The sequence below is a fragment of the Ailuropoda melanoleuca genome, chromosome 6 (assembly GCF_002007445.2).
Source record: "Ailuropoda melanoleuca isolate Jingjing chromosome 6, ASM200744v2, whole genome shotgun sequence".
Classification (NCBI taxonomy): domain Eukaryota; kingdom Metazoa; phylum Chordata; class Mammalia; order Carnivora; family Ursidae; genus Ailuropoda; species Ailuropoda melanoleuca.
The window spans coordinates 38,645,900-38,672,865 of NC_048223.1; the positions used below are offsets into that span (position 1 = coordinate 38,645,900).

The 26,966-nt window shown below is 40.3% G+C and overlaps 1 protein-coding gene across 5 annotated transcripts in view; it reads right to left on the reverse strand.

Moving 5' to 3' along the window:
- STAC (SH3 and cysteine rich domain) overlaps positions 1-26,966 on the reverse strand; it is a 159,371-nt gene that overhangs the window by 109,835 nt on the left and 22,570 nt on the right. For 3 of the 5 annotated variants that reach the window (XM_034662261.1, XM_019794556.2, XM_019794557.2), the window contains exon 2: positions 17,473-17,628. The exons of the other annotated variants lie outside the window; for them this stretch is intronic. In XM_034662261.1, coding sequence (XP_034518152.1) covers positions 17,473-17,628 — 156 coding nt within the window. The remainder of the gene's footprint in view (positions 1-17,472; positions 17,629-26,966) is intronic. 5 annotated transcript variants of the gene reach the window in all.

The window sequence follows — 26,966 nt, forward strand, 5'->3', positions numbered from 1 at the left end:
CAAGTCAGGAGAGGGGGCAGGCTGCCATGAGGGAGGTGTGCAAGAAAAGGCAGTGAGAAAACAAATTCAGAGGTGGTATGGATTTCTGAGTCAGACAGCTACTGAATAGGGTGTGATATAAACCTCCTCTTTCTTCTTCTCAGAATCTTTAGTCAAGTCTGCATTTCTCACTAAGGCTTTGGTGAGGGGGTACTTTTATTTAAAAATGTATTTATTTATCTGAGAAAGAGAGAGAGAGAAGGCACATGTGAGCCAGTGGGGGAGGGGCAGAGGGTGAGGGAGAGGGAGAAATTCCAAGCAGACTCCGTGCTGAGCATGGCGCTCAATGTGGGGCTTGATTCCACAACTCATGAGATCATGACGTGAACCAAAATCACAAGTCAGATGCTCAACCAACTGAGCCATCCGGACACCCCGTGAAGGGGTACCTTTTCAGGGGCAATGCTGACATGGGGCATCAGCACCTGGATTCACATGGATTCTGTGGCCCATTTTGGAGTATACTCTTTAGCCCTGGAATCCTGCTAGAGAGAGGCCTGACCAGGAGGCACAGAGGTTGGGACCGAGATACTGGTGCTGAACCATGTGGCCCATCAAGTGGGATACACACCGGGCTGTGTGATGCTGAGGCCACCCTTCCTCAGCAGGTCCAGCAGCGGCCAGTCCCCTCTCTGCTGCTGCTGTTGTTGTTGTGACAGCCTGGGAAGAGGAACACATCCTCAGGGACCACATTATTATTTTTTTTATTCCCATGAGCAGAGAGAGGGCTGGGCCCTGAACCCAGGGAAAATGGAAAAATGATGGCTGTCTAAAAGGGAAAACTGTTTCAAGGGTAAATGAGTTTAGAATGGGGATTTTTCTTGATTCTGATTCATATATTAAGTGATTCTACTGATTAAGTGATGGACCAAGAAACAGAAGTATTTACACTTAACTATTCTTGGCCTCATTTATTAATACCACCTCCCATGGTGGCCTGCAAATAGTAGGTACTTATTATGGGCTGAATTGTGCCCCCCAATTAATATATTGAGGTCGTAACCTTCCATACCTCAGAACATGACTGTATTTGGAGACAGGGCCTTTCAATAGGTGATTCAGTTGAAGTGAGGCCTTCAGGGTGGGCCCTAATCCAATCTGACTGGTGTCTCTACAAGAAGAGGAAATTTGGACACATGGACACTAGGAATACATGCATGCAGAGGAGAGGCCATGGGAGGACACCTGTGGCTGTCTACAAGCCAAGGGAAGAGGCCTCAGAGAGACCGATGCCTCAATCTCAGGCTTTCAGTCTCCGGAGTTCTGAGAGAAGAAATCTCAGTTGCTGAAGCACTCCGTCTGTCCTAGTTTGTTATGGCAGCACTAGCAAGCTATACAATGCTCAATTAAAGCTTGTCGGGGTGAAATACTGTGCTCCTGGAGTTGTCAGTTCCAATCAGAAAGAGCTGCACTGAGGCCATTCCTGCAGGCTCTCTAATGTCCCACGTGACAATATGCCCAGCCATGCGTTTTGCTGGGTAATGAGAATGGAAGCCTGGGTAGATTGTCTTGTTCGTATTATTTGGCCAGGATTGTCCTTCCTCACACACATTCCTGGGGACCTTCTGCTCATTGTCTAAGTCACAGCTCCGTGACGTCTCCCATGGCCCGTCCCCAGTCTTCCCCGACTTCTCCATTTATGTGGAGCTCTGGGAGTCTTATCATCAGTGCCGCAGAACCAATAGCAGAAGTACATCACCACGACTAACGTTCCGCATACTTTCATTCTATTCACTGAGGTCAATAGCTTTTCAGGTTCATATCTCTGACACACCAGTATGGGTTTTGGTCTAGGACAGGCAATCTGTGTCGAATAAGTGATTGAATGAATGATTTCTTGCCTTACATGTTTGAGTTCTCCTCATTTAGTAGTGACAAAATGAAAGAGGAGTCGTCCTTTCAGTCTTTTGACCTGGAGCAATCTCCTAGCAGAGGACTCCTTGAGTTTTTCCTCTCTCTAATCATAAACCCCATTTTCTACCAGTAACCAAGGCTAATCTCTTTTCCTTTGAAAATGTCTCCTGTATTCCCTCTTCTCTCCACAGCACACCAACTCTGACTGTTTCCCCCGGTGTTACGGCCTGGAGTCTCTCCCTTTATAACCTATTCGTGCAGCCTTATCTTCCAGCAGTTAGGTAGAGTTGCCTGCCTGGCTTTGGCAGGAGCTGGGGTCAACGAACCAGAATGGGCGTGAGAGCACATCAGGCCAGTCTGCAGTGTGAGGGTTTGGAACTGAAGGAAACAGATGAGTGTGTTCCTGTTGACCTTGCGTCCTGAAACCAACTCCTCCTCACTCAGAAAACCAGGAGACAGCCCTAAGATGACCAAAGGACATGCAAGGGGAGGGAGCTTCTTCTACAGTATATATGTCAGCCCTCATGGCCAGACAGAGGGAGCTGTGAAGGCTCTGAGTCGGTTCTAAAATGTACCCCAGCACCCCCAGACTGCCCCTTGTTGGTGGATGAAGCCACGGTGGGTGCAGGTCACAGAGAGCACCTGTCTGCTCGGGCTTCCTCTCAAGTGTTGTATGGAGAAGGCACTGGAAACTGCAGTTGATGGTGGGGCCTTGGCAAAACATAGGGAAGAGCTGGATTCTTATAAAGGCCCTGAGCTGATGACCCTCGCACCCCTGAGGGCCCAGGAGGCAGTTCTCCAGCTAGTTTCCTCAATCGCCATGCTACCGGTCAGTAAATGGCATGCCCCACTTTATCTAATTTTATCAGGCCTCAAACCTGGGAATTACCCTTGACTCCAGTTTCCCCTTCACACTGCATATCCAGTCCATGAGCCAATATATTAGCTAACAAGAGTGTCAAAATATGGGTAGGGTTCACCTGCTTCACATCACTTCCACTACCATTATCCCAGACCAATCTGACATCCTATCTCACCTGCACACCCACTTCTTGAAAAATGTATCAACTGCAATCAATTTTCTTGCCCCCTTGTACTCTGCTTGCTGCAAAGTCGCCCAAAGTGATTGTTGCAGATGAAAAGTCAGGCCATTTTACTGCTCTCCTCAGAACCTTACCATAGTGTCTCATCACACTTAAAACACACCTCACATCCTTTCTGTGGCTTCCCAAGCCCTACGGGAGCTGACCTGGGATCATTCTTTATCACTTACTCTGCCCCAGTGCCCCAGAGCCCCCAGTCTCTGTGCTGTTCCACAAAAGCACCAGGAACACTGCCACGTAAGGGCTGCTGTTCTCTCTTCCTGCAATGCTCTTCCCTCTGCAGAACTCACTAACTCCTCCCTTCCATCAGCTCTCTGCTCATGTCACAAGAGACCTTTCCTGACCCCCATGCTCCATCTCTCCTACCCTCTTTAGAACGCTTATGCTGCTTTATTTTTTAAGCTTTTTACTTTGAAAAACTTTAAACCCCACAAAATTGGCAAGTAGAGTTCCACGAATGCTGATCATGCCCTATGCTCAGGTTTGCCGATTGTTAATGTTTTGCAATATTTGCTTTTTATTATTCTCCCTAAAATAACAGCTATTATTATGATAGTTGTCATTGGTGCTACAGTTTTCACTACTGAACTATTTGGGAATGAACTACAGATGTCATGATCCTTTATCCCTAAATACTTTAGTGTGTATCTCCCAAGAACAAAGATATTTTGTTAGTGTAAACTCAATATGATAAATTACATTGATGAGATACTGTTACCTTGTATGCAAGTCATATTCAAATTTTGAGAATTATACTAGTAATACCTTTCAAGGCATGAAAAAATCTGCTTTGGGATCTAATCTAGGGTTATGCACTGCTTTCGGTTTTCATGTATATTTTTTTATTGATGTATACTTGATATACAATATTATAACAGTTTCAGGAGTACAACATAGGGATTCAACAGTTCCATGCATTACTCAGTGCTCACTGCGATAAGTGTAGTTAAGTCTCATTTAATTTGGAATAGTGTCTTAACTTCTCTTTTCTTTTGTGACATTTCTATTTTAAATAGTACGGAACAACTGTCTTGTAGAATGTCCTTCAATCTCAGCTTGTCTGATGTTTCTTCACAGATATGGGTTACACGTTTTTGGCAGAAATATTACAAAAGTGACGCTGTGACCTTCTCAATAGATCATATCAGGAGCCATATGATACCTATTTCTGACTTTCTATTTTATATTATATACTCATTTATTCACTTGTTGTCTATATGCCTCCCAAACCAGAAGGTAGTCTCCATTGGGGGGGGGCAGAGAATTTTCAGTCCTATTAACTTCTGTATCTCAGAACGTCACACAAAGCCTGGTACATGATAGGTGCTCAAGAAATATGGAAAGAATGAACCCAGGCAGCTGACTGTAAAGCTTGGGTGCACTTAACCACCAGAAAATAACTGCTTACCCCAGCATCCTTTGGAGAATTCCAGAAAATTTTCCTTATCCTATATATATATTTTTTTCACATTGTCATTTTATTTATTTTTTAATAATATTTATTTTGTTATATTAGTCAACACACAATACATCCCCAGTTCTTGATGCAATGTTCCATGATTCATTATTTGCATATAACACCCATGGAACCATGCAATATGTGCCCTCTTTAATACCCATCACCGGCCTATCCCATTCCCCCACCCCCCTCCCCTCTGAAGCTCTCAGTTTGTTTCCCAGAGTCCACAGTCTCTCGTGGTTCATTCCCCCTTCTGTTTACCCCCCCTTCATTCTTCCCTTCCTTCTCCTACTGATCTTCCTATTTCTTATGTTCCATAAATGAGTACCCTATATATTCTTGAGCAGTTACAATATGCCAGGCAGCCTCAAGACACCTTCAGCAGCCAGAATAAGGCCTGTAAATGCATCCTTGGGGGCTCTCAGCCACTTATTTCCAAGGCTAGCCCAGAGGGAAGGTTGCCTTGGCTGACTGGAGGCTGTGCAGAGCAGGGCCCAGGGAGCCATGGTGTTGCTGGTGGGGGGAAGGCATGGGAGGCTGTGCAGGTGGGCAGTCATGACAGGTGACGCTCACGGATGTGGAGGGAGGTGAGGAGCTCCACAGGCTCACAGACTTCCCAATCAGTCACATCAGCCCTCACAGCATTTGGAGTGTCGGCTCTCCTCCTCCTTTTTCAGAGTGGGACATGATTGAGGCCTCCCAGAGCTCCTGTGTGCCAAATTCCCTGTTGATTCAGAAGTGGGACAGTAAGGGTGAAAGGTGGAGAGTAAATCAGGAAGATGGAGGCTGACCGAAAAAAGAGAGCACAGCTCATCTTGCCAAGGCAGGTTCCCCACCAAAGGCTTAGCGAGGCCTTAGCTGGGGTGTTTGTGGGTGGAGGCAAGGAGAGGGTTGGTGGTAGATGAACAGAAGGGCAGTGAAATGACTGTCAGATGGCATCATGCTTCAAATGGAGTGAACTTCTATTACCTGAAAATGAGACTCTTATGACCAACAAGGAGAGCTGTGACATCTGCCCAAAATGTCAGAGGCAATGAACAGAATTCCACCAACCACATTAGAGGAGGGTAAGACCCTGTGGGGTTCAGCACAACTCATACATTGGTATCCGTATCCCTATTTGAGATGTATTTTCAGATATACCATGTAATTACTAGCAGGATCAGAACTTGAGCCCAAGCTCTGAGTTCCCATCAGAACACTTTTTCCACAGCCTGGTTCTGCTCTTTTGTATTGGTTTACTGAGGAAAAACTTACTTAAGCCTTGAAAAAAAGTGGCTTCTAGATGGAGTCAGTTTATATGGTGAATCCTTTGTGTATTTTATACACTGAGTATGATCCTTGACTTTTCATTTTCAAACCACGGCAGAGCACCCCTAAATCTGCACGTTAGATTTACAGGAACCTAATAAATGGTTTTCGATTAAACAGCTTGCAGCTTTAAAGGCCGCTTGGAGAATCAGAGCAGCAAGCAGTAAGAGTCCCAACTCCTTTTAACAGCCTCATAGGGTGCTTTCTCCGGGTTTAGCGATGTATCTAGCTAAAGATTAGATCAGGGCAGTTTCCTTTACCAAATGAATAACAAAGACGTTGCTTCTTCTGGATAATTAAGAAAAAAACCCCAGTTAGATGACCAAACAAGGGAAAAAAACCTATGGATTTTAAACATTAACCATTAGGTGTTGGAGGATTATTCTGAACTTTCCACTTCAGCAGGGCTCTGAGTCCCCTGACCTACCAGAGAGTAACTCAATGATAAATTGAATGCTTATTTCTTTTTTTCAACTTTCTATTTAAAAATAACTTTAGTGGGGCACCTGAGTAGATCAATCAGTTACAGAAGGGAGGGGGTGGGGGATGGGGTAACCAGGCGATGGGTATTAAGGAGGGCACATGTTGGGATGAGCACTGGGTGTTATATGCAACTGATGAATGGTTGAACACTACAACGAAAACTTATGATGTGCTATATGCTGGCTAACTGAACATAATAAAAAATAAATAACCATATTTCTTAAGAAAAAAATAAAAATAATTTTAGCTATCTAGAAAAGCTGCAAAATAGTAGTCTCCCATATATCTTTCACCCAGTTTTCCCTAATGTTAACATCTTACATAACCATAGTAAAACTGCCTGCAACCAGTAAATTAACACTGATATAAAACTACTAACTAATCTATAGACCTTATTGGAATTTTTCCAGTTGTCCTGGAAGGTCTTTTTTTCTGGTCCGGGATCCAATCCAGGATTCCATTCCATATTGCATCTAGTTATGTTTCTTTGGTCTCTTCAATCCAGGTTCTTCATCCGTCTTTCATGACCTTGACCCTTTTGAAGACTACTGGCCAGTATTTTGCAGAATGTCTTTCAATTTGGGTTTGTCTGATGTTTTCTCATTAGACTGACTTTATATATTGTTCGTAACAATAGGGCAAAAATGATGCGTTCTTCTCAGTGCAGCACATTAGGAGGCACCTGATGCCAAATATGTCCCATTGCTGGCGATACTAACTTTGGTCGCTGGATTAAGGTGATATTGGCCAGACTGCTCCACTGTAAATTTACCGCATATTTTTTTATTTGTAATGAATGAGTTTCATATAGGGATAATACCTTGAGATGGTGCAAATATCATGTTTCTCATACATTTGCCTTCTAATTTCAATATCTATTGGTGATTCTTGCCTACAACACTAATTACCTGGTGTTTGCCTAATGGTGGTGTTCATTTCCATCAGTCCTATATTTATTAGTTAGCAGTCTGTTGTAGAATTCTCCTTCATTTATTTATTTATTCACTCAATTTCTCAATTCACTCATTTCTATTAGTGTGGGTTAATGGATATGTGCTATACTCTATGAGTTACAATTTGCTATTGTTGCTCAAACTGTCCCAGGTTCGGTCACTGTGAGCTCCTTTAGATTGGCATCTGTGTCCTTTTCAACATGCCCCAATCACTTCTGAACACTTGCTTACTTTCTCACACTATAGGGCTCTCTGGACATATATTGTGTTTTCCCTGTTCTGGTCTTGTGGCCAGTCATTTATCCAAAGAAGGCTGGTTAGTTTTATTTTGTAATGGTTCTTACAAACGGGTATCTGGGTGCTAGATGTGTTCATTGCTACTGTGGTGTCATTGACCTGCAGCTCTCTCAGTGGACAGAACCAAGAATCATATTCATGAGTACTCATACACCCATACACACATATCCATATTTATTTTTCTATCTGTATAGCTATTAAAGTCCATGATTTCATACAGATGTACTCCTTTACTAATTAAAAAATGTTTCATTTTTTCCCCTGGTTAATATGTGCATGGTTGGACTCTAAAGTTAGTGTCCTTGAGGAAAAGGGGACAGAAATTAGTTGGAAGAAAACACACAGGACAAAAGAGAAAAGTTGGGAAAAAAATTAAGGATTAGAGAAGCTATTTAAGAGAGGAATCTCATAGTCACTTAGTAAATGTTTTTTAAATTAAGTAGGTGAAATGATTTTTTCACTTCAAGACATATTTATTAACTCCCTACTATTTGTTATCCATTCTGCTAGGGAAGAGGAGGGGCATAACATTGACCCTTGTCCTCGTTTTCATCTTGGGGAGATACACGGACAGATCCATGATATTGGTTTTACGGCACTAAAAAACTCAGTCTTGCATGCCAGAAAGAAAGAAGAAAGAAAGAAAGAAAGAAAGAAAGAAAGAAAGAAAGAAAGAAAGAAAGAAAGAAAGAAGAAAGAAAGAAAAAAGAAAAGAAAAGAAAAGAAAAGAAAAGAAAAGAAAAGAAAAGAAAAGAAAAAAAAAGAATAACGTAAAATACAGGATACTAGGGTTTTCGGAGGAGTATTTTAGGCTGATAGACTACTGATGAACAAAGGTAGGAAAATGAGGAACAGCACAGGAAGGGACCTTCAAGTTTAAGGCATAAAAAGGTACAAAGGGACCTGAAAAGAAAGGAGCTTGAAAAACGTGTCAATCAGGCTGGAAACTATCTTATAGCAACAATTTCTGCCAAGTATTAAGCAAGGGAGGAACTTATTCATGTTTATATATTTACACTTTAAAATATTAATAATGAAGCATACCTATGGTAAAAAAAAAATCATACAATACAAAAAGGGACTTACTGAAAAGTAAGTTTTCTTCTCACATTAGATCCCTAGTTCACCTCTGAGTTGAACCTTAACAGCTTCTTCTTCCAGAAATGTCCTGTGTATATATCTGCATATAAGTGTAGAGCACATCCTCATTTGAAAAACACAAATGTGAATATATTGTGCACATTTTTTTCTGTATCTTGCTTTTCCATTTCATAATGTATGTTGGGATCTTTCTATGATACATATCTAATGGTATAGGAGATTTAACTCATTCTTTACTTGCCATCTAATATTCCATAAAATGGAGGTACCAGACTGTGCTTTTGATGGACATTCGATTGTTTCTAGCATTTTCTTAATTTTTTTAATTTTTAAAATTAAAATTTTTTAAGTGGGGAATCATTACAGGGTATGTTGCAGGGTTCTTCCTTCTAGAGTCGTGGCTACCTCTTCCATCAATACATATGGATCTGAAAATTGACTCAGGCCCAGGAACTAAGCAAGTGACTATGACTTTTTTCTTTCCACTTTTTTTTTTAAATCTCTCAACTCAAGTATCTCTTTATTCCCTCTCCTCATGCTTTTTATAATAATTTTTTATTATGTTATGTTAGTCACCACACAGTACATCCCCTAGTTTTTGATGTAATGTTCCATGATTCATTACTTGCTTGTTTCTAGCATTTTCTTGAGACAGAGACTTGCATTTGTTTACCAAAATCCATTTTCATTTTCTTCCTGGGCATATGATTAGATTGCATTTCCCAAAGCTTTCAGCACATAATTGTCCAAATGGGACGGCATTCTTGCTAATGGAATATGAGGACATGGTATGTGTCACTTCTGAAACTAGGCCTTTAGGCTGTGTGCCTGCCTGCTCTGTCGTCTCTTCCCCTTCCACACCAACTGCAATATGGACGTGGTGTTGATTCTGCTTTGAGCATTGAGATGATGGCCATGCTAGAGGATGACAGAGCAGCATCTTGGAAGGAAATGGGTCCTTGAAAGGCCACAAGGAGTAGAGTTGCCCTGCTTATCTGAACAGTTTTCCTTGAAGACTGTGCGAGAGAGAAATAAATATTTCTTGAGCCACTGAGTACTTGTTGGGCTTCGTTGTTACAGCGGCCTATTGTTATCCTTACTAGTATCTTTTCAGTTATAAACAATACCAGAGTGAACACTTTGCACATACATCTTTGTATATATACACAAAGATACCTAAGAGCTTTAGTGCTGGAAGTAGATTTGCTTGGCCAAATATGTATTTTTAAATTCACAGTCCCATTCTCCACATCTCAGCCAGATCTGTTATGTTTTTTAAGTATTTGCCAATTTTATGGATAACAAACGATATACAAACTCTAAAAACTTTCCATATTTAATGATTAGCAGGACTAAATTTCTTTTATATGTTGATAAGCTGATTTATGTGGAATAAATGAGCAGAAATTAACTGCTCAAGATAATTTTTTTCTAGTAGATTACGAATCTCATTACTGATATGCAAATGTTTTATAGATTTATAAATTTATATTTGTGTAGCAAACATTTTTCTCCACTTGTCATTTATCTTTGACTTTATTCACAGAATGTGTTTACAGTGAATGAATTAAAAATTTTCTGGAGTCAAGTTTATCATCTACTGCTGATAATGGCCAACATGTACTGAGGACTTACTATTTGCTTAATCTGTGGTCCTTGAGGCTGTTGTATCACTTAACTCATGATATATACTTACACTGACCTCCCATCTAGCTTAAGATATAAGGACTTTAGCAACATCAACAGGAATATTAAAGTGATCACAGGAGACTTTTCTCACTATGTTTAGGTACAAATTCCAGATCTTGAAAAACTCTTTTCATTTAGAAATGAAAGGACATAAAACACAAACCAATAATATGGTGCCTCTGAAAACTTCTAAAACTTAAAATGAGTAAAGATTATAACACTCATGTAGTAAAGGAAGAACATAATTATAAAAATGCTTACTACTAGAATTAACAGTATATTTTATGTACTCTCTACTTGGTGCTCTCAATACATTTGAGGAAATACAATCTCTGCAAAACAAGATAAGCAAACTTAAGTGATCAAACTAGATTAGCAAGGGAGAGATCTGGAAGAGTTAAGGAAAGAATCTGTAGCAACCAGTAATAGCACAGTAAAATTCAAAACAACAGGAAAAGTAAAAGCAAGAGGGACTAGCTTTGCAGAAAGGTGATTCAGTGATGTGGGAGCATATGTGGGCGAGTCTCCCACACAATACAAAGTGAGGATACAGTAATTTTGAAAACCATTAGAGAAGATCACATTAGTAGAAGCTATAAAGAAGCAACTGAGTCCAGAATGACTAGAGCAGCTGCACTGCTCAAAGAGAGAGTTCCTGGCTAAATAAGGAAAACAAATCCAAATCTGTCAATGAGGGAATCACCATGTACTGGGTCAGCCTAGTGAAAAGAGACATCTGTCCTCCTGCCAGCATGCTGAAGTATCCTGTCAGAATGGTAAGGTGTCAAAAATAAAGAAGGACATCCGAGCATACGGGCAAGAAAAGGGGTCATCCCTGAAAAAGAGACCTCAGTCTCACTTCAAATCTCTCTTCTACCACATGAAACACTGTAAGAGAAAATTATGATCCAAGTATTCTTAAACCCAGACAGATTACCATTCATTAGCACAGAAAACAAAGGATGGGAAAATATGGAAAACATGAGACATAAAAGGACTTGTGCTTGAAATAATTTAAACATGTTTAAGTTAAAATGACTGGTACAAACAGTTCTCATAGAAAATTCACCTGTTATAAGTACATAATGAAACAGATGACAAATAATTGAGCAGTGTTTTTTTAAGTTTACTTATTTAAATAATCTCTACACCCAACGTAGGGCTTGAACTCATGATCCTGAGATCAAGAGTTGCAAGCTCTTCTGACTAAGCCTGCCAGGCGCCCCCTAGAAGTGTTTGAATAGTAACAAAAATCTCATGATTTGTAGTAACAAAACACCAACAGTGGAGGCCAGTGGGGTGGGGGGAGTTGGAGGAGGAAATCAGGTTGTATTAATTTCCTCATTTCATATGGAGGAAAAGTAACAAGGACAGCAATGGTATTAGTTATAGCTGACATTTGAGTATTGTTATGTGTCACATACTTTACATCTACGATCACTTTGATCTGCAATCTGTCCTATCAGGTAGGTGCTATTATTATTATCCTCAGGATAAAAAGGAGACTGACTGATGTGCTATTCTATTCCAAATAGTAGTGATTCAAAGCACATAGTTTTAATATTAGTAAAATTTAAAATTTTAGTACATTCTAAAAATTGTATTGTCTTCAACTTATTAGAAAAATAATGTATATAGTAAAGAACAGTTAAAAAAAAAAAAGAAAATGGCAAGGAGCATGAAAACCTCCAGAAACAGAAAATAAAATGACAATGATGAAATCACATGTATGTCAAAAAATGTTAAAGGATTCTGTTCTTAAATTTAAAACGTACTTTAGAAGAGCCCCACCAAAACAAAAATAATTTCTAGAGATTAAATAAGAGAATGAGCAAAGAGAATGGCAAATGTCAGCAAAGGAGAGGGATATTTGCAGTATTAATATTACACAGAGGAGAATTTTTTAAAATTTAAATTCAATGAATTAACATATAATGTAGTATTGGTTTTAGAGGTACAGATCTGTGATTCATCAATCTTATATAATACCCAGTGCTCATTACATCATGTGCCTTTCTTAATGTTCATCACCCAGTTACCCCATCTTCCCATACCCCTCCCCCAGCAACCCTCAGTTTGTTTCTTATGATTACGAGTCTCTTGCGGTTTGTCTTACAGAGGAGAATTTAAGTTTAAAAAAGTTAGTGGGACAGAATGGGAAGTTATTGGTGACTGGTGAAATCCATAATGAAGTATAAACAGTTGTGAGCTGTTTTGCACAAAAAATACGACATTAGAATATATAAAACTTTTAAATTGTAAAAAGAAATAGAATGACATGATTCAGTAGTTAAACACCTGATTTTCTTCAATCCATGATAAATGTAACATTGTAAAAGCATAAAATTTCTGAATAGTTAAATGTGTAATGTTGATTTAATTGAGAGTATTAAGTTCTCTACATGTTAGTAAATACATTTTCTTTTCGAGGGCCCATGAAACACAAATATTATCTTATAAGCAACCACAAAGGAATCCTCAATGAGCTCAATATAGATAACTAGATAGGGCATAGACAATGAACACAGAGCTATAGGAAAAGCATTTAACAACCGGAAGGTAAATAAATAACAGCATAAAAGCACCCAAACATTTGGAAATGAAACCCTACCACTATCTCATCAGGTTGCAGGTGCAAACACACCTGCTTCTGTTTTAGAGTATTCAGAAAATAGTGATGAAATTAATAATTATAAAAATTTAGGGGCTAAAATCACAGTTATATTTAGCAGTGACTTCAAAGCCATAAAAGATTTCATTGTTACAAATGAAATAGTGAAAATTAGCAAACTAAGAATGTAACTTAAAAAATAAAAGGAACAAGACAGGGTTTAATAGATAAAAGCAGAAGTTAAAGAAAAACCAGAGAATAGATCAAGACCTAGTTTATCGAAAAATATGAAAAAAGAAAATATTTAGTCTAATCAAGAGGAAAAGAAAATATCTCTACTAAACACACAAAATGGAGAATGAGAAAGGAGGCATAATGACAAACTCAAGTGATTTGCAATCCTTTACTAATAATATCCTTGAACATTTCGTTAAATTTAAAAAGATAACTTCCAAGAAAATATAAATTGCTAAGAATGATTTAGAAATGGCAGCATAACGAATTAGCTCAATTGCCATAGGAAATATGGGAAATGATTTCTAAATAATCAACTGCAAAAATGTGGTTGGATCCAGTGTTCTCTGGCCAAGTTTCCCCCCAAACTTAAGGAACAAATAAATTCTGTACTTTATAAGCTATATCATAGCATAGTTACAAATGGGTGACTTTCTAATTTGTTCTTTCTTCACTGTATTATAAATACCATTGCTAGAACTTTATGAGGAAAATGGTCCCCAAAGTGTACAAATATCCACATTCTACATACTAATTTTATTTCTGAATACAGAGGGGGACATTCTAAACACAATTTGAGCAAATCAAATAAATCTATGTGTTGAAAGGATTATATCTTGTGGTCAAAGAGGGCTTATTCTAGGAACAGACCATTACTTACATTGTTCTGAAAAATTCTGGCTATAAACAGTAAAGCAAACAATAGAAAATTTTTGTGAGTGTGTATGTGTGTATCACCGTGTGTCTATGTGTGTGCCTAAAATATACTATATCTCACCAAATGAAGACTAAACAGAGACTGTGCTACCTGATTCTCCTGAATCAACCACTGGATATGCCACATACACAGGAAGGAGGTAGAAGGCTCCCCCAACATAGGAAAATAGAGAAACCAGTAGGTCTTTGGGTTCCATTGTATTGAAAAAAATAGCTTAAACTTGGAAGAGAATTGAACACCATGGGACACATAAGGAAACACTTTTTGTTAGGCCCTTTTCCTCTCCTACATGGCTTCAGGAAGCTCATTGTCCTCACACTCTTATCCATGCAGAGACTGAAGAAGCAATGCCAGCTTGGGGGCCAGTTAGGGGCCATGGAGTAACCTCAAGGATCTCTGGATATGTGGTATCATGGGGGGCAAGAAAAAGATTTGCCCAAACTCCTCCCTGGCTTCCCCTCTACATGTAGACTATATGGCAGCTCTTGGTATAAAAGAAGTGCCCTGTGTGGATGAGTCTCCTGAAGAGAAGGGTGACTGGTTAGGAGAGGGGGACTGTAAACAGGGAATGGTTGAGTCCAGATAACAATACCAGAGGCTGGCTGCTCTTGGTGTATCCGTCCCCTCTAAAATGCACCAGGAATATGCTGTATAGCTTGGGCTTTTGCACCTGATGGGCTTCCCATCAGGTACAGATCACCAGCCAAGGCAGCAAATACTCCCAGGGTAATAGTAGCTCACAGGGTAAACAACACAGAGAAGAAAATTAATGGACCAGAATAGGATGTAAATTTAACATAAGCATAATAAATATCCTAAAGGATTAAGGGACAATGTAAGCATGATGCAGAAATAGGCAAGCTGTCACAGAGAACCAATGAGAGATGTGGAAACACTGAATATAAAAATATAAGAGTCGATATAAGGAACTCAAGAGAAGGGCTGATAGCAGCAAGGATACTTTTCTGTAGGCAATTTTAAGTGTTCTATTAAAGGACATATAAAAAGACCCGAATAAATAGAAAGGTATTCCATGTTCATGGATGGCATGACCTATTATTTTTTACTAAGTTAATTCTCTCCAAGTTACTGTAAAAATTCGATATAATTTCAATGGGATATTTTGAACAAATTAACATCTGAGTATAAAAACTACCCTACAGACTAAAAGACCAGAATAAAGAGTAAAAGAACTATTAAAAAAGGAGAGTAAAGATGGTGATATCCCAACCAGATTTGAAGACATACTACAGAGTCACAGGAATAAAAAGATATGTGATATTTATGTAAAACTACATAAAGCAGAGGACTCAAATTATACATAGAACCCCGAAACAGGGTGTGGGCGTGTGTAGAACCATGTGAGTGTTACAACGGTTTGTCAGAAAAACATTAGCACTACACAGAGAAAGACAAATTTGGTTTCTTCCTCTCCTTATACCACACACACATTCACAGTTGAATTAAAAATCTAAATGTGGAAGAAGGAAGCTAACAAATGAAGATGTAGGAGAGTATCTTGGCACCTGGGTAGGGAAAATTTCTTAAACAGACCCAGTCATCATAAACCATATGAGACAATATTGGTGGGTTTTATGACATTAACAATTTCTGGCACGTGTTTGACATTGTTCTTTGACGTGAGTGAGAAGTAAACATTTGCGAGGACAAACCAATGAGATTTGGGGGTTGTAGTTACACAACTGAGCAGGACAACTAGCAAACCAAAATAGAGAAGGTTAGTGTGGCTTATGTCTGGTATTAATTGCAGGGCGTCTGGCAAGAGGTTGGGGGTTTCTGTTTGTACAATAGAGCTATAAATGTCTAATAGTGAAATAGTGGATCAATATTTAGAATTTTAATGAAAATTGAGCAGGTTACTCTGCTGGAAATAGTAGGAGATGAAGAACAGGTTTTCTGTTGTGTAGTTTTGGTGTCACCATACCAAAATCCTCACATAAAGTCTGCACCCCAATTAATGAAAAAAATACAGGGGAGCCTGGGTGGCTCAGTTGGTTAAGCATCTGCCTTCAGCTTGGGTCATGATCTCAGGATCCTGCATTGGGTTCCCTGCATTGGGTTCCCTGCTCAGCGGGGAGTCTGCTTCTCCCTCTGCCCCTCACCCGCCTCGTGCTCTCTCTCTCTCACTCTGCTATCTCTTTCTCTCAAATGAAAAAAATAAATTCTTTAAAAAAACTCTAGAGAGGCAAGGCTGGCTATTCTCACTGGAATGTAAAGTCCTTAAGAGCAGTATTTTGTCTGTTTCATTCATTCTGGTGGACAGAGCTGTGCTGCCCAATATGGAACCAACTGCAACACATAGCTGTGGGGTGCTCAGAATGTAGTTGGCTTGAACTGAGACGTGCTGCATTAAAATACACCCTGATTTGGGGGATTTGGTGCAAAGGAAAAAAATGTTAAACATCTCCGTATTAATTTTTTATATCCATCACATATTGTAATGACAGTATTTTGGATATATTGGGTTTAAAAATATATTAAAATTAATTTCACCAGCTTTTTTAAAACTTGTATTAATGGGGCAACTGGAAAACTTAAACTTTTATATGTACCTCTATATTTTCATTGGGCAGTGCTTGTCTAGAGTAATAAGTGGAATATTACAGGTGCTAAAAGGTCCTGAATGAAAGAATGAATAAGAGAGTTAGTCCAAATGGATCTTTTAATCAGCATGAGTTAGTTTATTCCATTTATTGTGCAGTCTTATATCATTACATGTAACTGAAAATGTTCTATGAACTGGGAAAAGGGTGGCTTCAGGGGGGATGGCTAACTTAGCAGTTTTCAAAGGAAGAAGAACAAAGAACAGAGCATTATTGCTGGTAACCAGATTTCATTCATGGAGAAGTTACTGTGTGGCAGACATTACATGAACACTTCCATTAAACTCACTCTACAACTTTATGATAGATTACTATTCCAATTTATAGATGTTGATACTGAGGGTCAGAGTGGGACAGGACATGGTACAAGTAAGTGGTGAAGCCAGGAGTCAGTTCTGCTCACTCTAACCAAGCTGGACATCTGCAGACAGCCCAGTTTTACCATGCCCCTCCATCCTCACACTATATTTCAGCTACAAGTGACTAGCAAGGGTGCACTTTCCTGCCTCTGAGCTTTGCTAATGCTGTTCTTCTGCCTGGGAACACCCTCTCCCCCTTTCAGAAAGCCACCTGCTATGTCAGGATTGTCACAGTTGGAATTATTTATTTGTTTGTTGTCTATGTCCTTCTTAAAATGTGAGCTCCACAAATGCAGGCAGGCTTTCTGCCTTGTTCACTGGGGAGATGTTAGCAATTAATGTTGACATGCCTGGTACACAGGAAGTACTCAAAGATCAATGAAGATTCTTCATTGTTCGAACAAGAACTAATTTCTTCTTTGGTCTACTCTAACATAATGCTTGTATTCCAAGTACAGTTCTTATTTGAACATGTAGACATTATAATCCACTCTCTTTTTATGTCTCCTTACCACAAGATTTGTAAATTCCTTATACATTGGATTAGGTCTCAATCAATTTTGTACCTCTCCCAAAGCAGTTTTCAGTCTTTTTTCCTTATAGGACTTTTAGCTGGCAGACACTGTTAGCTACATACCCAACTTCCGGTTTCTGCTTCTCTTTTTCTTACACAATCTCCATTTGGCGTGGAACAGCAGTGTGCCCAGCCTTCCTTACAGCTGGAAATGGCCGTGACATGGTTCTGGCCAAGGAAATGTACATCCGGTACAGATGTCTCCCGAGAGTTCTTTTCCTGATAAAAGAGGGAAGACTTGTTTGGCCCTGTCTTTCTCTCTTTCCTTCTCATCTTACACATAGACATGATGTCTAAAGTTACAGCACCATATTGCCTTCTCAGGGCCCTAAACAAGAGGACATAAGCAACAGGCCATCGTGAAAGAGCAGAGAAGAGGAAAATCCTGATGGCTTTGCTGAGTAGCTGGGCCAAGGCCAGCAACTTCTTATCTCTAGATTTCTTGTAATGTGAGAAAAACAAACCCATAGCTGTTTATCATTGTAAGTCTGGCTTTTTTTTTTTTGTCACTTTTAACCAAAATTATCTTTAACTCATCCAGCTGATATCTTTAACTGGTACAGCGTGTATATGCCATACTCCCAAGATTATATGCAGATTTTTGGCAAACCCAAAATATTACCGCAGGAAAGCAAATCACTGCAAAATTTTGAAATATGAAGAGACTGAGGCTCAGAAAGGCCAAGTGTCTACTGATGGCAAGCAGCAGAGTCGAGAATCAAACCCAGGTCCCTCAAGACTGCAAAGCCCATGCTTATGCCTTCCCGTGCATAAGCATGGTGCATGCTGCCTGCAAAGCCTGCATCCCTTGGCCTCATGAAGATATATGGACCTCTGAAGACCTCACCCTGGAGCACACTCTCTCCTGGGCTTAGTTGCCATGGTCTCACTTCCTACAATGGGGTTAAATCTCTGTTGGCCAAATACTGCCCTTTTTTTTTTTTTAAGATTTTATTTATTTACTTGAGAGAGAGAGAGCAAATGAGAGAAGGAGAACAAGCATGGGAGAGGGGCAGAGGGAAAGGGAGAAGTAGACTCCCTGATGAGCAGGGAGCCCGCTGTGGGGTTCCATTCCAGGATCCCAGGACCATGACCCTAAGGCAGACGCTTAACTGACTGAGCCACCCAGGCATCCCCCGCCTGCCTTTCCTGGACATTTCTTTAAAAGCACCTTAAAACATCCCCCATCAGCACCCTTTGCTCCTGGCATCCTCTCAACCTGAGATGGGAGTACGTTGTGTGTATCTGAGGAATGCTGAGGAGCTTGAGTATCAGTGACCAGAACAGACTGAGGGAAGGACAAGAGAAGAAAAAGATACAGATAAGGTCTTGTCCTGAGCTGTCGCCATTTGAGGAGTGGCATTTACTGAGTTGACAGAGAGTGGGGAGAAGCACATCTGAGGGGGAGGAGGATACTACAGGGCAATTGTTTTGGCTGGGTTAATTTTGAGATAACAATTAGATACCCATGTGAAGATGTGGTAATCAGAGAGTTCAAATTCCCTAAATTTATAGTCCCAAACATCACCCCAAACTGTTCTGATGAGCCAGAGGCCAGCTGGCAAGGCTCCAGAATGAACTGCACAGGTTATAAAATAGGCTTGAAGATGAAGACAGATATCAGTCTGGAATTACAAACACACATCCTGAGATTTTAGATTTTCAACTCATTCTGTGGCTGAGCCCATTGATATGTGACCAAAAAGATGGGTGTTATTTATTTGTCTGGTCAATTGCCTCAGTCTGAGAAATGTACTGATTGTATTTTACTGCAGACAATAGAGAGAACTGCCTCCCTCCAAGATTTTCTCTGAAACAAACAAAAAACATACAAACACACACATAAACAAGGCTGCTAGGCAGCACGGTAATGGAATCAGTGAGAGGGGCTCTGGGGAGTGGACTGCCCTGAAACGGTCAAGCTGCCGGGTCTGCATTCTGGTTTCCATTCCTAATAGGTTTGTTAACTTCTTCGTGAATGGAAAACACAGGCTGTGGGGATAATTCAGACATAATCTCCATTAAGCTCTTAGCACAGAGTCTGGGACAAAGTAGCAACCTAATAAATATGAGCCATTATTTACTACATTCACAGACGCATGCAATACAGAGACTCACAATCCACTGAACACATATCTTCACATCCGTGCACTGATAAACACAGACCAGTAAATCTCCATCGATAGTGCGTGCACGCCTATATACAGAAAGTGCCTTAAATTTTCTCATTCCCTCACTGGCTGTCTCGCCTGCCTTTGACTTGATAACATCCCTTTTTAATGCTTTTCAAGAATGGAAAGATTTTTTTTTCTTTTTTTTCCCAAGAGCTGGCTTTTACTACCAATGCCTGCCGTGGTTCACAGCTGGCTGTCCTCCTGAATGAATGACAAATACCCTCAGCAAATCACTCTCGCTATAAATAGACCACCCCAGATGATCTTTACCCTCAATTCTCATTTCCATACACCTTGAAAAGAAAAATTCCATTCTTTTTAGAGATTTACTGCTAATCTATCCCAAGCAATAGGACTCTATGAAAATGAACAAATCTTTTTTTTTTCCAAATGCCTCATCTGTTTTGCCTCATCTGTTTATTGGATTTATATAAAATATAAATGTAAGGCTGACACTTCTCTCCATATTCTGCCAGCTGAATGTTCATTCTATTTGGCTTTATGGAGCTATTTATCTGGAGTATTTTACCTTGATAATTTAATGTGAGACTTGCCTCCTCTATTTCTTCTTCCAGATGCACCTGAATGAACTGAGTGTATACAAGATACTTTTCAAGTCACAGTCACTGTGCAGAAGCAGATGAATTGCTCTCAGCATTACAAGCCAATTGAATCTTTGATGGACACAATTCCCCAAGAGTTTGCTTGACTTGGACTACTTGGTTCATATCATCCATACTGCTGGGATGCATAGGTTTATGGCAAAAACAAAAGCAAAACCAAACCAAACCAAAACAAACAAACAAAACAAAACAAAAACCCAAAATCAAAATACTACAGCGCTTAGAATACATTTTATGTTGGAAAAATCAACACCATTGGCCCAATGCTAATAGAGCCTGAGCATGAATTCTATTTACCTCCTTACAACCTTAATATGCATAAACCAAATAAATTCCAATTTGGACCACTGTGCTTCCAGGATCTGGACTGGAAGGAGGCATTCCTTCAGGATCTAAATACCAAATCATTTAACAGCTCCTCCAAAGTCTGTCTTGGCACACTTGGTCTGGATTTTCAAACTGGGGAGCACTGAATCTGGAAGACTGCAGGAAATAGGCCAAATCTATATTTCCATTCTCTAGATGTCATTCAGTAAAATCAGCATCAATGGATTTTGCAAATTTCTTGTTGGTGACTTTGACATCATTCCCTGGACAGAGGTACCTGTTGTCATCTTCATCATCACAATAGTTATTAATATTTCCAACTATAGAATATTAAGTAAAGGAAATACAGTATTTTGCACTGATTCACTGTGATCTAGCGTAGGTGCCACAATTTAAGTTTAACACACACACACACACACACACACACACACACACACTAGTTCCCACAGCTGCAGGTATTAGGAAACCCAGATTGAACCTGGCTTGCAGGGAGACACTAAGGATGGCTAATTCAGCAGTAGAATGACATCACAAAGAACTCAAGTTCTTTTCATCATTTTACTTTGCCTTCCTCATCCCAGCCTTAAAGTTGGCTTCCTTCATAGTCAAAAAATGGCTGCCTGTTTGCAAATCTTGAGCAGCAGAAGAGTATTGGCATCTTCCCTTCTATCTGTTCTGCCTGAATGGAGAACCTTTTCCAGCAGCTCATCATCAGTCTTCCCTCCTCTCGTTGGCCAGAATGGTGACACACTCCCTCCTAAACCAAACACTGGCAAAGAGAATGAAACTGCCACGACTGGCTTAGATCAATCAGGATTTACCTCCTTGGTACCTGCGCTGAGCAGAGTGTTTCCTGAAGAATGGGGCTTTGCAGAGAAGGGTCAATACTAAAGCAACATTAGCATTTAATTAGAAAGGTGAAAGAGGAGTAAATGACCATGGAGTAGGCAATCAACAGGGTCTCCTAAACAGACAGAGACCCCTGGTAGAGAATGATGGGAAGTAGGAGAGACACAGAAGAAGGGAAGACCTTAGGGGTGCAAGTACATAACCCCTCCTCTGGGGTGTGGCAGGGCCTGAGAATATGATGAGGCACTGTCTTGGCTAGGACACATTATATGAGAAAGGTGATGGGGTCATCACTCCCAAGATTACTATGTTATCTAAAACTCCATCCTAGCAGACTGGAGGGAGGCCATCCTACTGACCTTGGGAAGCCCCTGGCCCCAAGAAAATGGGGCCTCAGCCATACACCTGCAAGGAACTGAAATCTTCCAACAACCAGTGAGCTTGGAAGAGGACCCCGGGCCTCGGATGAGACTGAAGAGCTGGCTGACACCTCAGTTTTGTCCCGGTCAGATGCTAAGCAAGGGAGCCCACTAACCTGTATCTAGACTTCTGACCCACAGAACCTGGGAGATAATAAATATGTGTTGTTTCAAGCTGCTAAATTTGTGGTATTTTGTTTTGCAGCAATAGAAACAAACACACCCACTTTGGACTTGTGGATGAGCGAGAATAGTTATTCTCTATGGTATGCCATTAAGCTTTGGTGGTTCATAGCAGCTAGTGCTGCTACCTCACCTAAATACAATGGTGTTAACAAGGTTGCTCCTACAAAGGCAGCAAAAGCCCCATCAAATGTTTAGCGACTGTCTTCTCTAGAAATCTTGTCATGGGGACAGTCTCCTGGGGCTGGCCTGCAGCATGGCTATACTAGTTAATGAAATGGAATTCTGAACAGCTACGACTTATGAGTTGTCACCTCCAAATTACATCCCTTTTCATTTCTGGGTTCTGGTTTGCTCCAATTAATTAGAATCTGGGCCAGATACAAAAGCATGATACCTCTGAGAATCATCAGGACTATATGTCACATTCACGTAGCAGAAAAGGTCCTGCATTTCTGGCAGGTGCTAAGATTTTTATTTTATTTATTTTATTTTATTATTTATTTCATTTCATTTCATTTTTTTAAATAAAACAAACACACTAACATCTACTCTACCCAAGGAGGATTCCAGGCTTTTTAAAAATGTCATATTAATTTTGTTTTTTTTTTTTAAAGATTTTATTTATTTATTTGACAGAGATAGAGACAGCCAGCGAGAGAAGGAACACAAGCAGGGGGAGTGGGAGAGGAAGAAGCAGGCTCACAGCGGAGGAGCCTGATGCGGGGCTCGATCCCATAACGCCGGGATCACGCCCTGAGCCGAAGGCAGACGCTTAACCGCTGTGCCACCCAGGCGCCCCAAAATGTCATATTAATTTTGAATAGACCTGATGGCACTCACTTAAGTGAACAGAGTAAATACCAGGTACTGTGCTGGTAATCCATCTAAGCTTTCTTACTTGGTGTTCACCACAACCCTGAAAAGGAAATAATATCAATCTCATGTTCTTGATGAGAAACTTGAGACTTAGGTTAAACAATAGGCCTAAGGTCACAGCTTTTGAATGGCACAGCCAAGAATCGAACTCAAGTCCACCTGATTCACTCATCCATCCGTGAATTCATTTGTCATTCATCCAAAATTCCATTTCCAGGCACTAGTTACAGGGTGATACGTAAGGTAAAGAGCAGGGGTTAGTAAACTTCTTCGGTCAAGAGCCATTTAATAACCACTTTAGGCTCTGTGGGCCATATGATATCTGCCACAGCTACTTGGTGGTACAGCGTGAAGTGACCACAGACAATACGCAAATGAATGAGCACGGATGTGTTCCAATAACATTTTACTTACAAAAACAGCAGTGGGCTGGATCTGGCTTGTGGGATGTCATGTGTGGACCCCTGGTCTAATGAGCAGCTGTGGTGTGCAGCCTGGTTAACTGCCTCATCCCTCTGCTGTTGGGACACGGCTGGTGGCAAGCTCTTAGGGAAGAGATCTACCTCATCTAGGGGCCTTCCTTCGCTCCTGAGGCATGGTTGATAGATGTGAAGGTAGAGCCCCCACACTCTTTGCTCAATTCAGAACAACCTGATGGGCCACCTTAGCTTCAGAGCTCCCCAAGGAGCCGGCTGAGCCCTTTGTTGTCACTGGACTGAAGGTGAACATCGTCTCCCTCCTGCTTTCCAGGTCTCTTCTAGGGGCTGTCCTCAAGAGCGCCTCTCAGGAAACTCCCTACAGGCAACTCTCCATCTCAGAGTCTGAGTGCAGGGAAGCAGCGTAAGCAGTTGAGTAGGGAGAGGGGCTGTAGGAGAAATGGAGGAGTCTTCTGGTCAGAAGGAAAAGCAAGGGCAAAGATACAGAAACAAGAAACACATGATAGATTCCAGGAAACAGATGTGGTTCATAATTGCAGGAGTGTGATTGTGGCTGAGGAATTAGCTAAATCTGAGGCAGAGAGGATGCAGGGGCTAGATGACGTAAGGCTTTGAACAGCAAGCAACTTTACATCTGAGGATGGACTAACCACCAAGAGGCAGCCCCAGGTGTCTGCAGGACCCTTCTCCACCTTCTGACCATGGGGTGCGGGGTACAGTGCCAGGAGCAGCCTCCCATGAGAGGGCTGCCAGGAGCTGTGTGTCTTGGGGCAAGTCTGGCCTCAGGGAGCCAGGGACAGGAAGCTCAGATCAGAATGGAGAGAAGCCAGAAGGGAGCATGTGTGGCTGGACGGGCTTGTATTTGGGGTTAAGGAAGGAAAAGACTTGTGAGAGCTGCTCCCCTGGCACCAGGACCTCCTAAAGCCCAATGAGACCCTCAAGAAATTGTCTGTGCTTTTCTATTTAACAGTCAAAAAATAAACAATAGATGATCTTAAAAAAAAATTCAAATGATATGGCTGTACAGTAGTCCCCCCTGTCACAGTTGTACTTTCCAAGGTTTCAGCTCCCTGGGGTCCGGAAGCAGATGTCCCTCCTACTGACAGATCATCAGAAGGTCAAAGTAGCCTAACGCTGTGTCGCCTTGCCTACGTCATTCTCACTTCATCTCACTGTGTAGGCATTTTATCATCTCATGTCATCACACGAAGAAGGGTGAGTACAGGAAAATAAGAAAATCTGAGAGAGACAGGCCACATCCACATAACTTTTATTATGATAAATTGCTATAACTATTCTATTTTATCATTAGTTATTATTATTACTCTCTCACCATGCCCACTCTGTAAATTAAATCTTGTCATAGATATGTATGTCTAGGAAAAAACATAGCATATAAAGGGTTTGGTACTCCCCACAGTTTCAGGTATTCACTGGGGCTCTTGGAATATTCCCCCCCAATAAGGGGGGACCAATGTATTTATAATAAAGAAAGAAAATCACTTTATATAATTTTTATCACCATTCTTAATATTCCACCAAACAATTGGCAACAGCTTGGTGTGCATGATCCCAGAACAATTTCTGCGAAGTTACTAATATTTACTTGTACTTAAAAATATCAATCACCTATTGATCTAATATTTCAATATTCTTGAATACATGAATTATCCTACACATTTTCTTCTGTGACTTGCTTTTTCCATGTCGGATTACAGATGTCATAAATTTTATGAATATTCTTCCATGCTATGGATACAGTGTGTTGTATGTAATCATAAAATTAATGGCAATTTGGGGCTGTCCTAATTTTTGTTATTGTACGCTCTGCTTCATTGGACATTACCATATATATATTTGGATACACAAATGCACAGGTACACTTAATATATAATAAAAACTAATATTCTGGGGTCCGCTGTGGGTCGGCACAGTGCTAAAGTGCTTACATTTAATTCTCAAAATTACCCTTTGAAGTAGGTTTCATTATGATCACAATACTACAAATGAAGAGACTGTGTCTAAGAGAGTTTAAGTAACCTGCAACTAATCCCCCAAGAAGGATATTAGAATGGACTGGCTAATTGTCATTTTTAAAAAACGTCCTGTTTTTATATGATCGGAACTGACTTGAGTTGGACTGACATCTTTACAACATTGAGTCTTCTTATCTAAAAAATGTCATGCCTTTCATTTATTTAAATATCCTCATTTGTCTTTCCATAATGCTTGCATGTCCCTCACACTGGATTGCACATTTCCTGATAAAGACATTCTTAGGTATGTCCTAGTTGTTAATGCTGGTTTGAAGAAAAATGAATGGATTTTCCATTTTGATTTTGAGCTTGTAGCATACCAAATTTCTTAGGAGTCATTAAGACTTTCAACTGATTATTTTAAACAGATAGACTTTCTTATCAACTGCTAGTAATGGCAATTTTGTCTCCACTTCTAATACTTATTCTTGCGTATATTTCCCATCCTAGAACTTCCAGAGAGATGTTGAGTAAGGTGATTGCTGCGGTTTCTTGGTAGATACTGTTCAACAAGTAAATAAATCCCAGCTTACTAGGTATCTTTCGATAATCAGGAATTCCAATTGATTCTGCACCAGTAGAGTCCAGGCAATTTTCTCCTGCTTTCTGTCAAAGAAGGGGGTTACATATTTATTTTTCACTGCCCTTGCTTTTTTGGGGTACATTCTCCTTAGTTATGAAAAACACCTGTATTGTTTGGCATTTATTGGGGCCTTTCAATCTGAATATATAAATCTAATTTTCTTTTATTTAGCTTCCTACTCATTTCCTTTACATAATTTAACATTTTGTTCTTATTTTTTTCTTCTATATCTTTTTCTTTAATTCCCTCCTCACCTCCATTTCAGTCGCCCTCTCCCAGTGGTGATGAATGGTTGGCCTCATTTCTATTTTCAATATGAGGCTTTTATAAATTACCTTTCCTTTGCTATATTTTTTGGGAGATTACATTATCTTCCATCTTACTGATTCAGTCTTCACATTTGTTTATTCTACTTTTGAGAACTTGCATTTTTTTGGGGGGGAATCTTATTTTTCCAAATATTGATTCCTATTCATTGATTTTTTTTTTAATAGAAACCTGTTCTTTTGATATGGTCACAATACATTTGAATCTCTCTGAAGATACCAACTAGAAAGTTTTCACGGGCAACCATAATCCTTGTGTTAACTTCTCGGGGTTAGTGTACACTGGTCCTTCTTGTTCATACTTCAGTTGTCTGTTCATATCTATTGGTGAAGAGCTAGCTTGATCATATATGTAGCTGGGATGTGGTACCCTGAGTCTGTCTGACTCGGGAATGCTGACAAACAACCTTTGCTTTCGGATACATGAGTGGGGGGTTAAAGAGGCAGGATGGAGACTCCCACAAATGCCAACGTATGGAGGCTTCTCCTTTGAGAACTGAAGGCTTTCATATATTTTATTCCTGGATAGAGCTCTCTTTTGTTAACTTCGTGTAGTTATGATTTTTGACGTCTGGAATTATCTTGGGCTCTGAGCCTCTGCATGGCCCCTGAATCCATTCTGGGTGACCTCCCAATCCAATTCTTTGGGTTGTTTAGACAGAGCTCCTGAGGTATTCACCTCGGGTGGGAGCCTGTGCTTCTGGCTCTTTGCCTCCCTGGG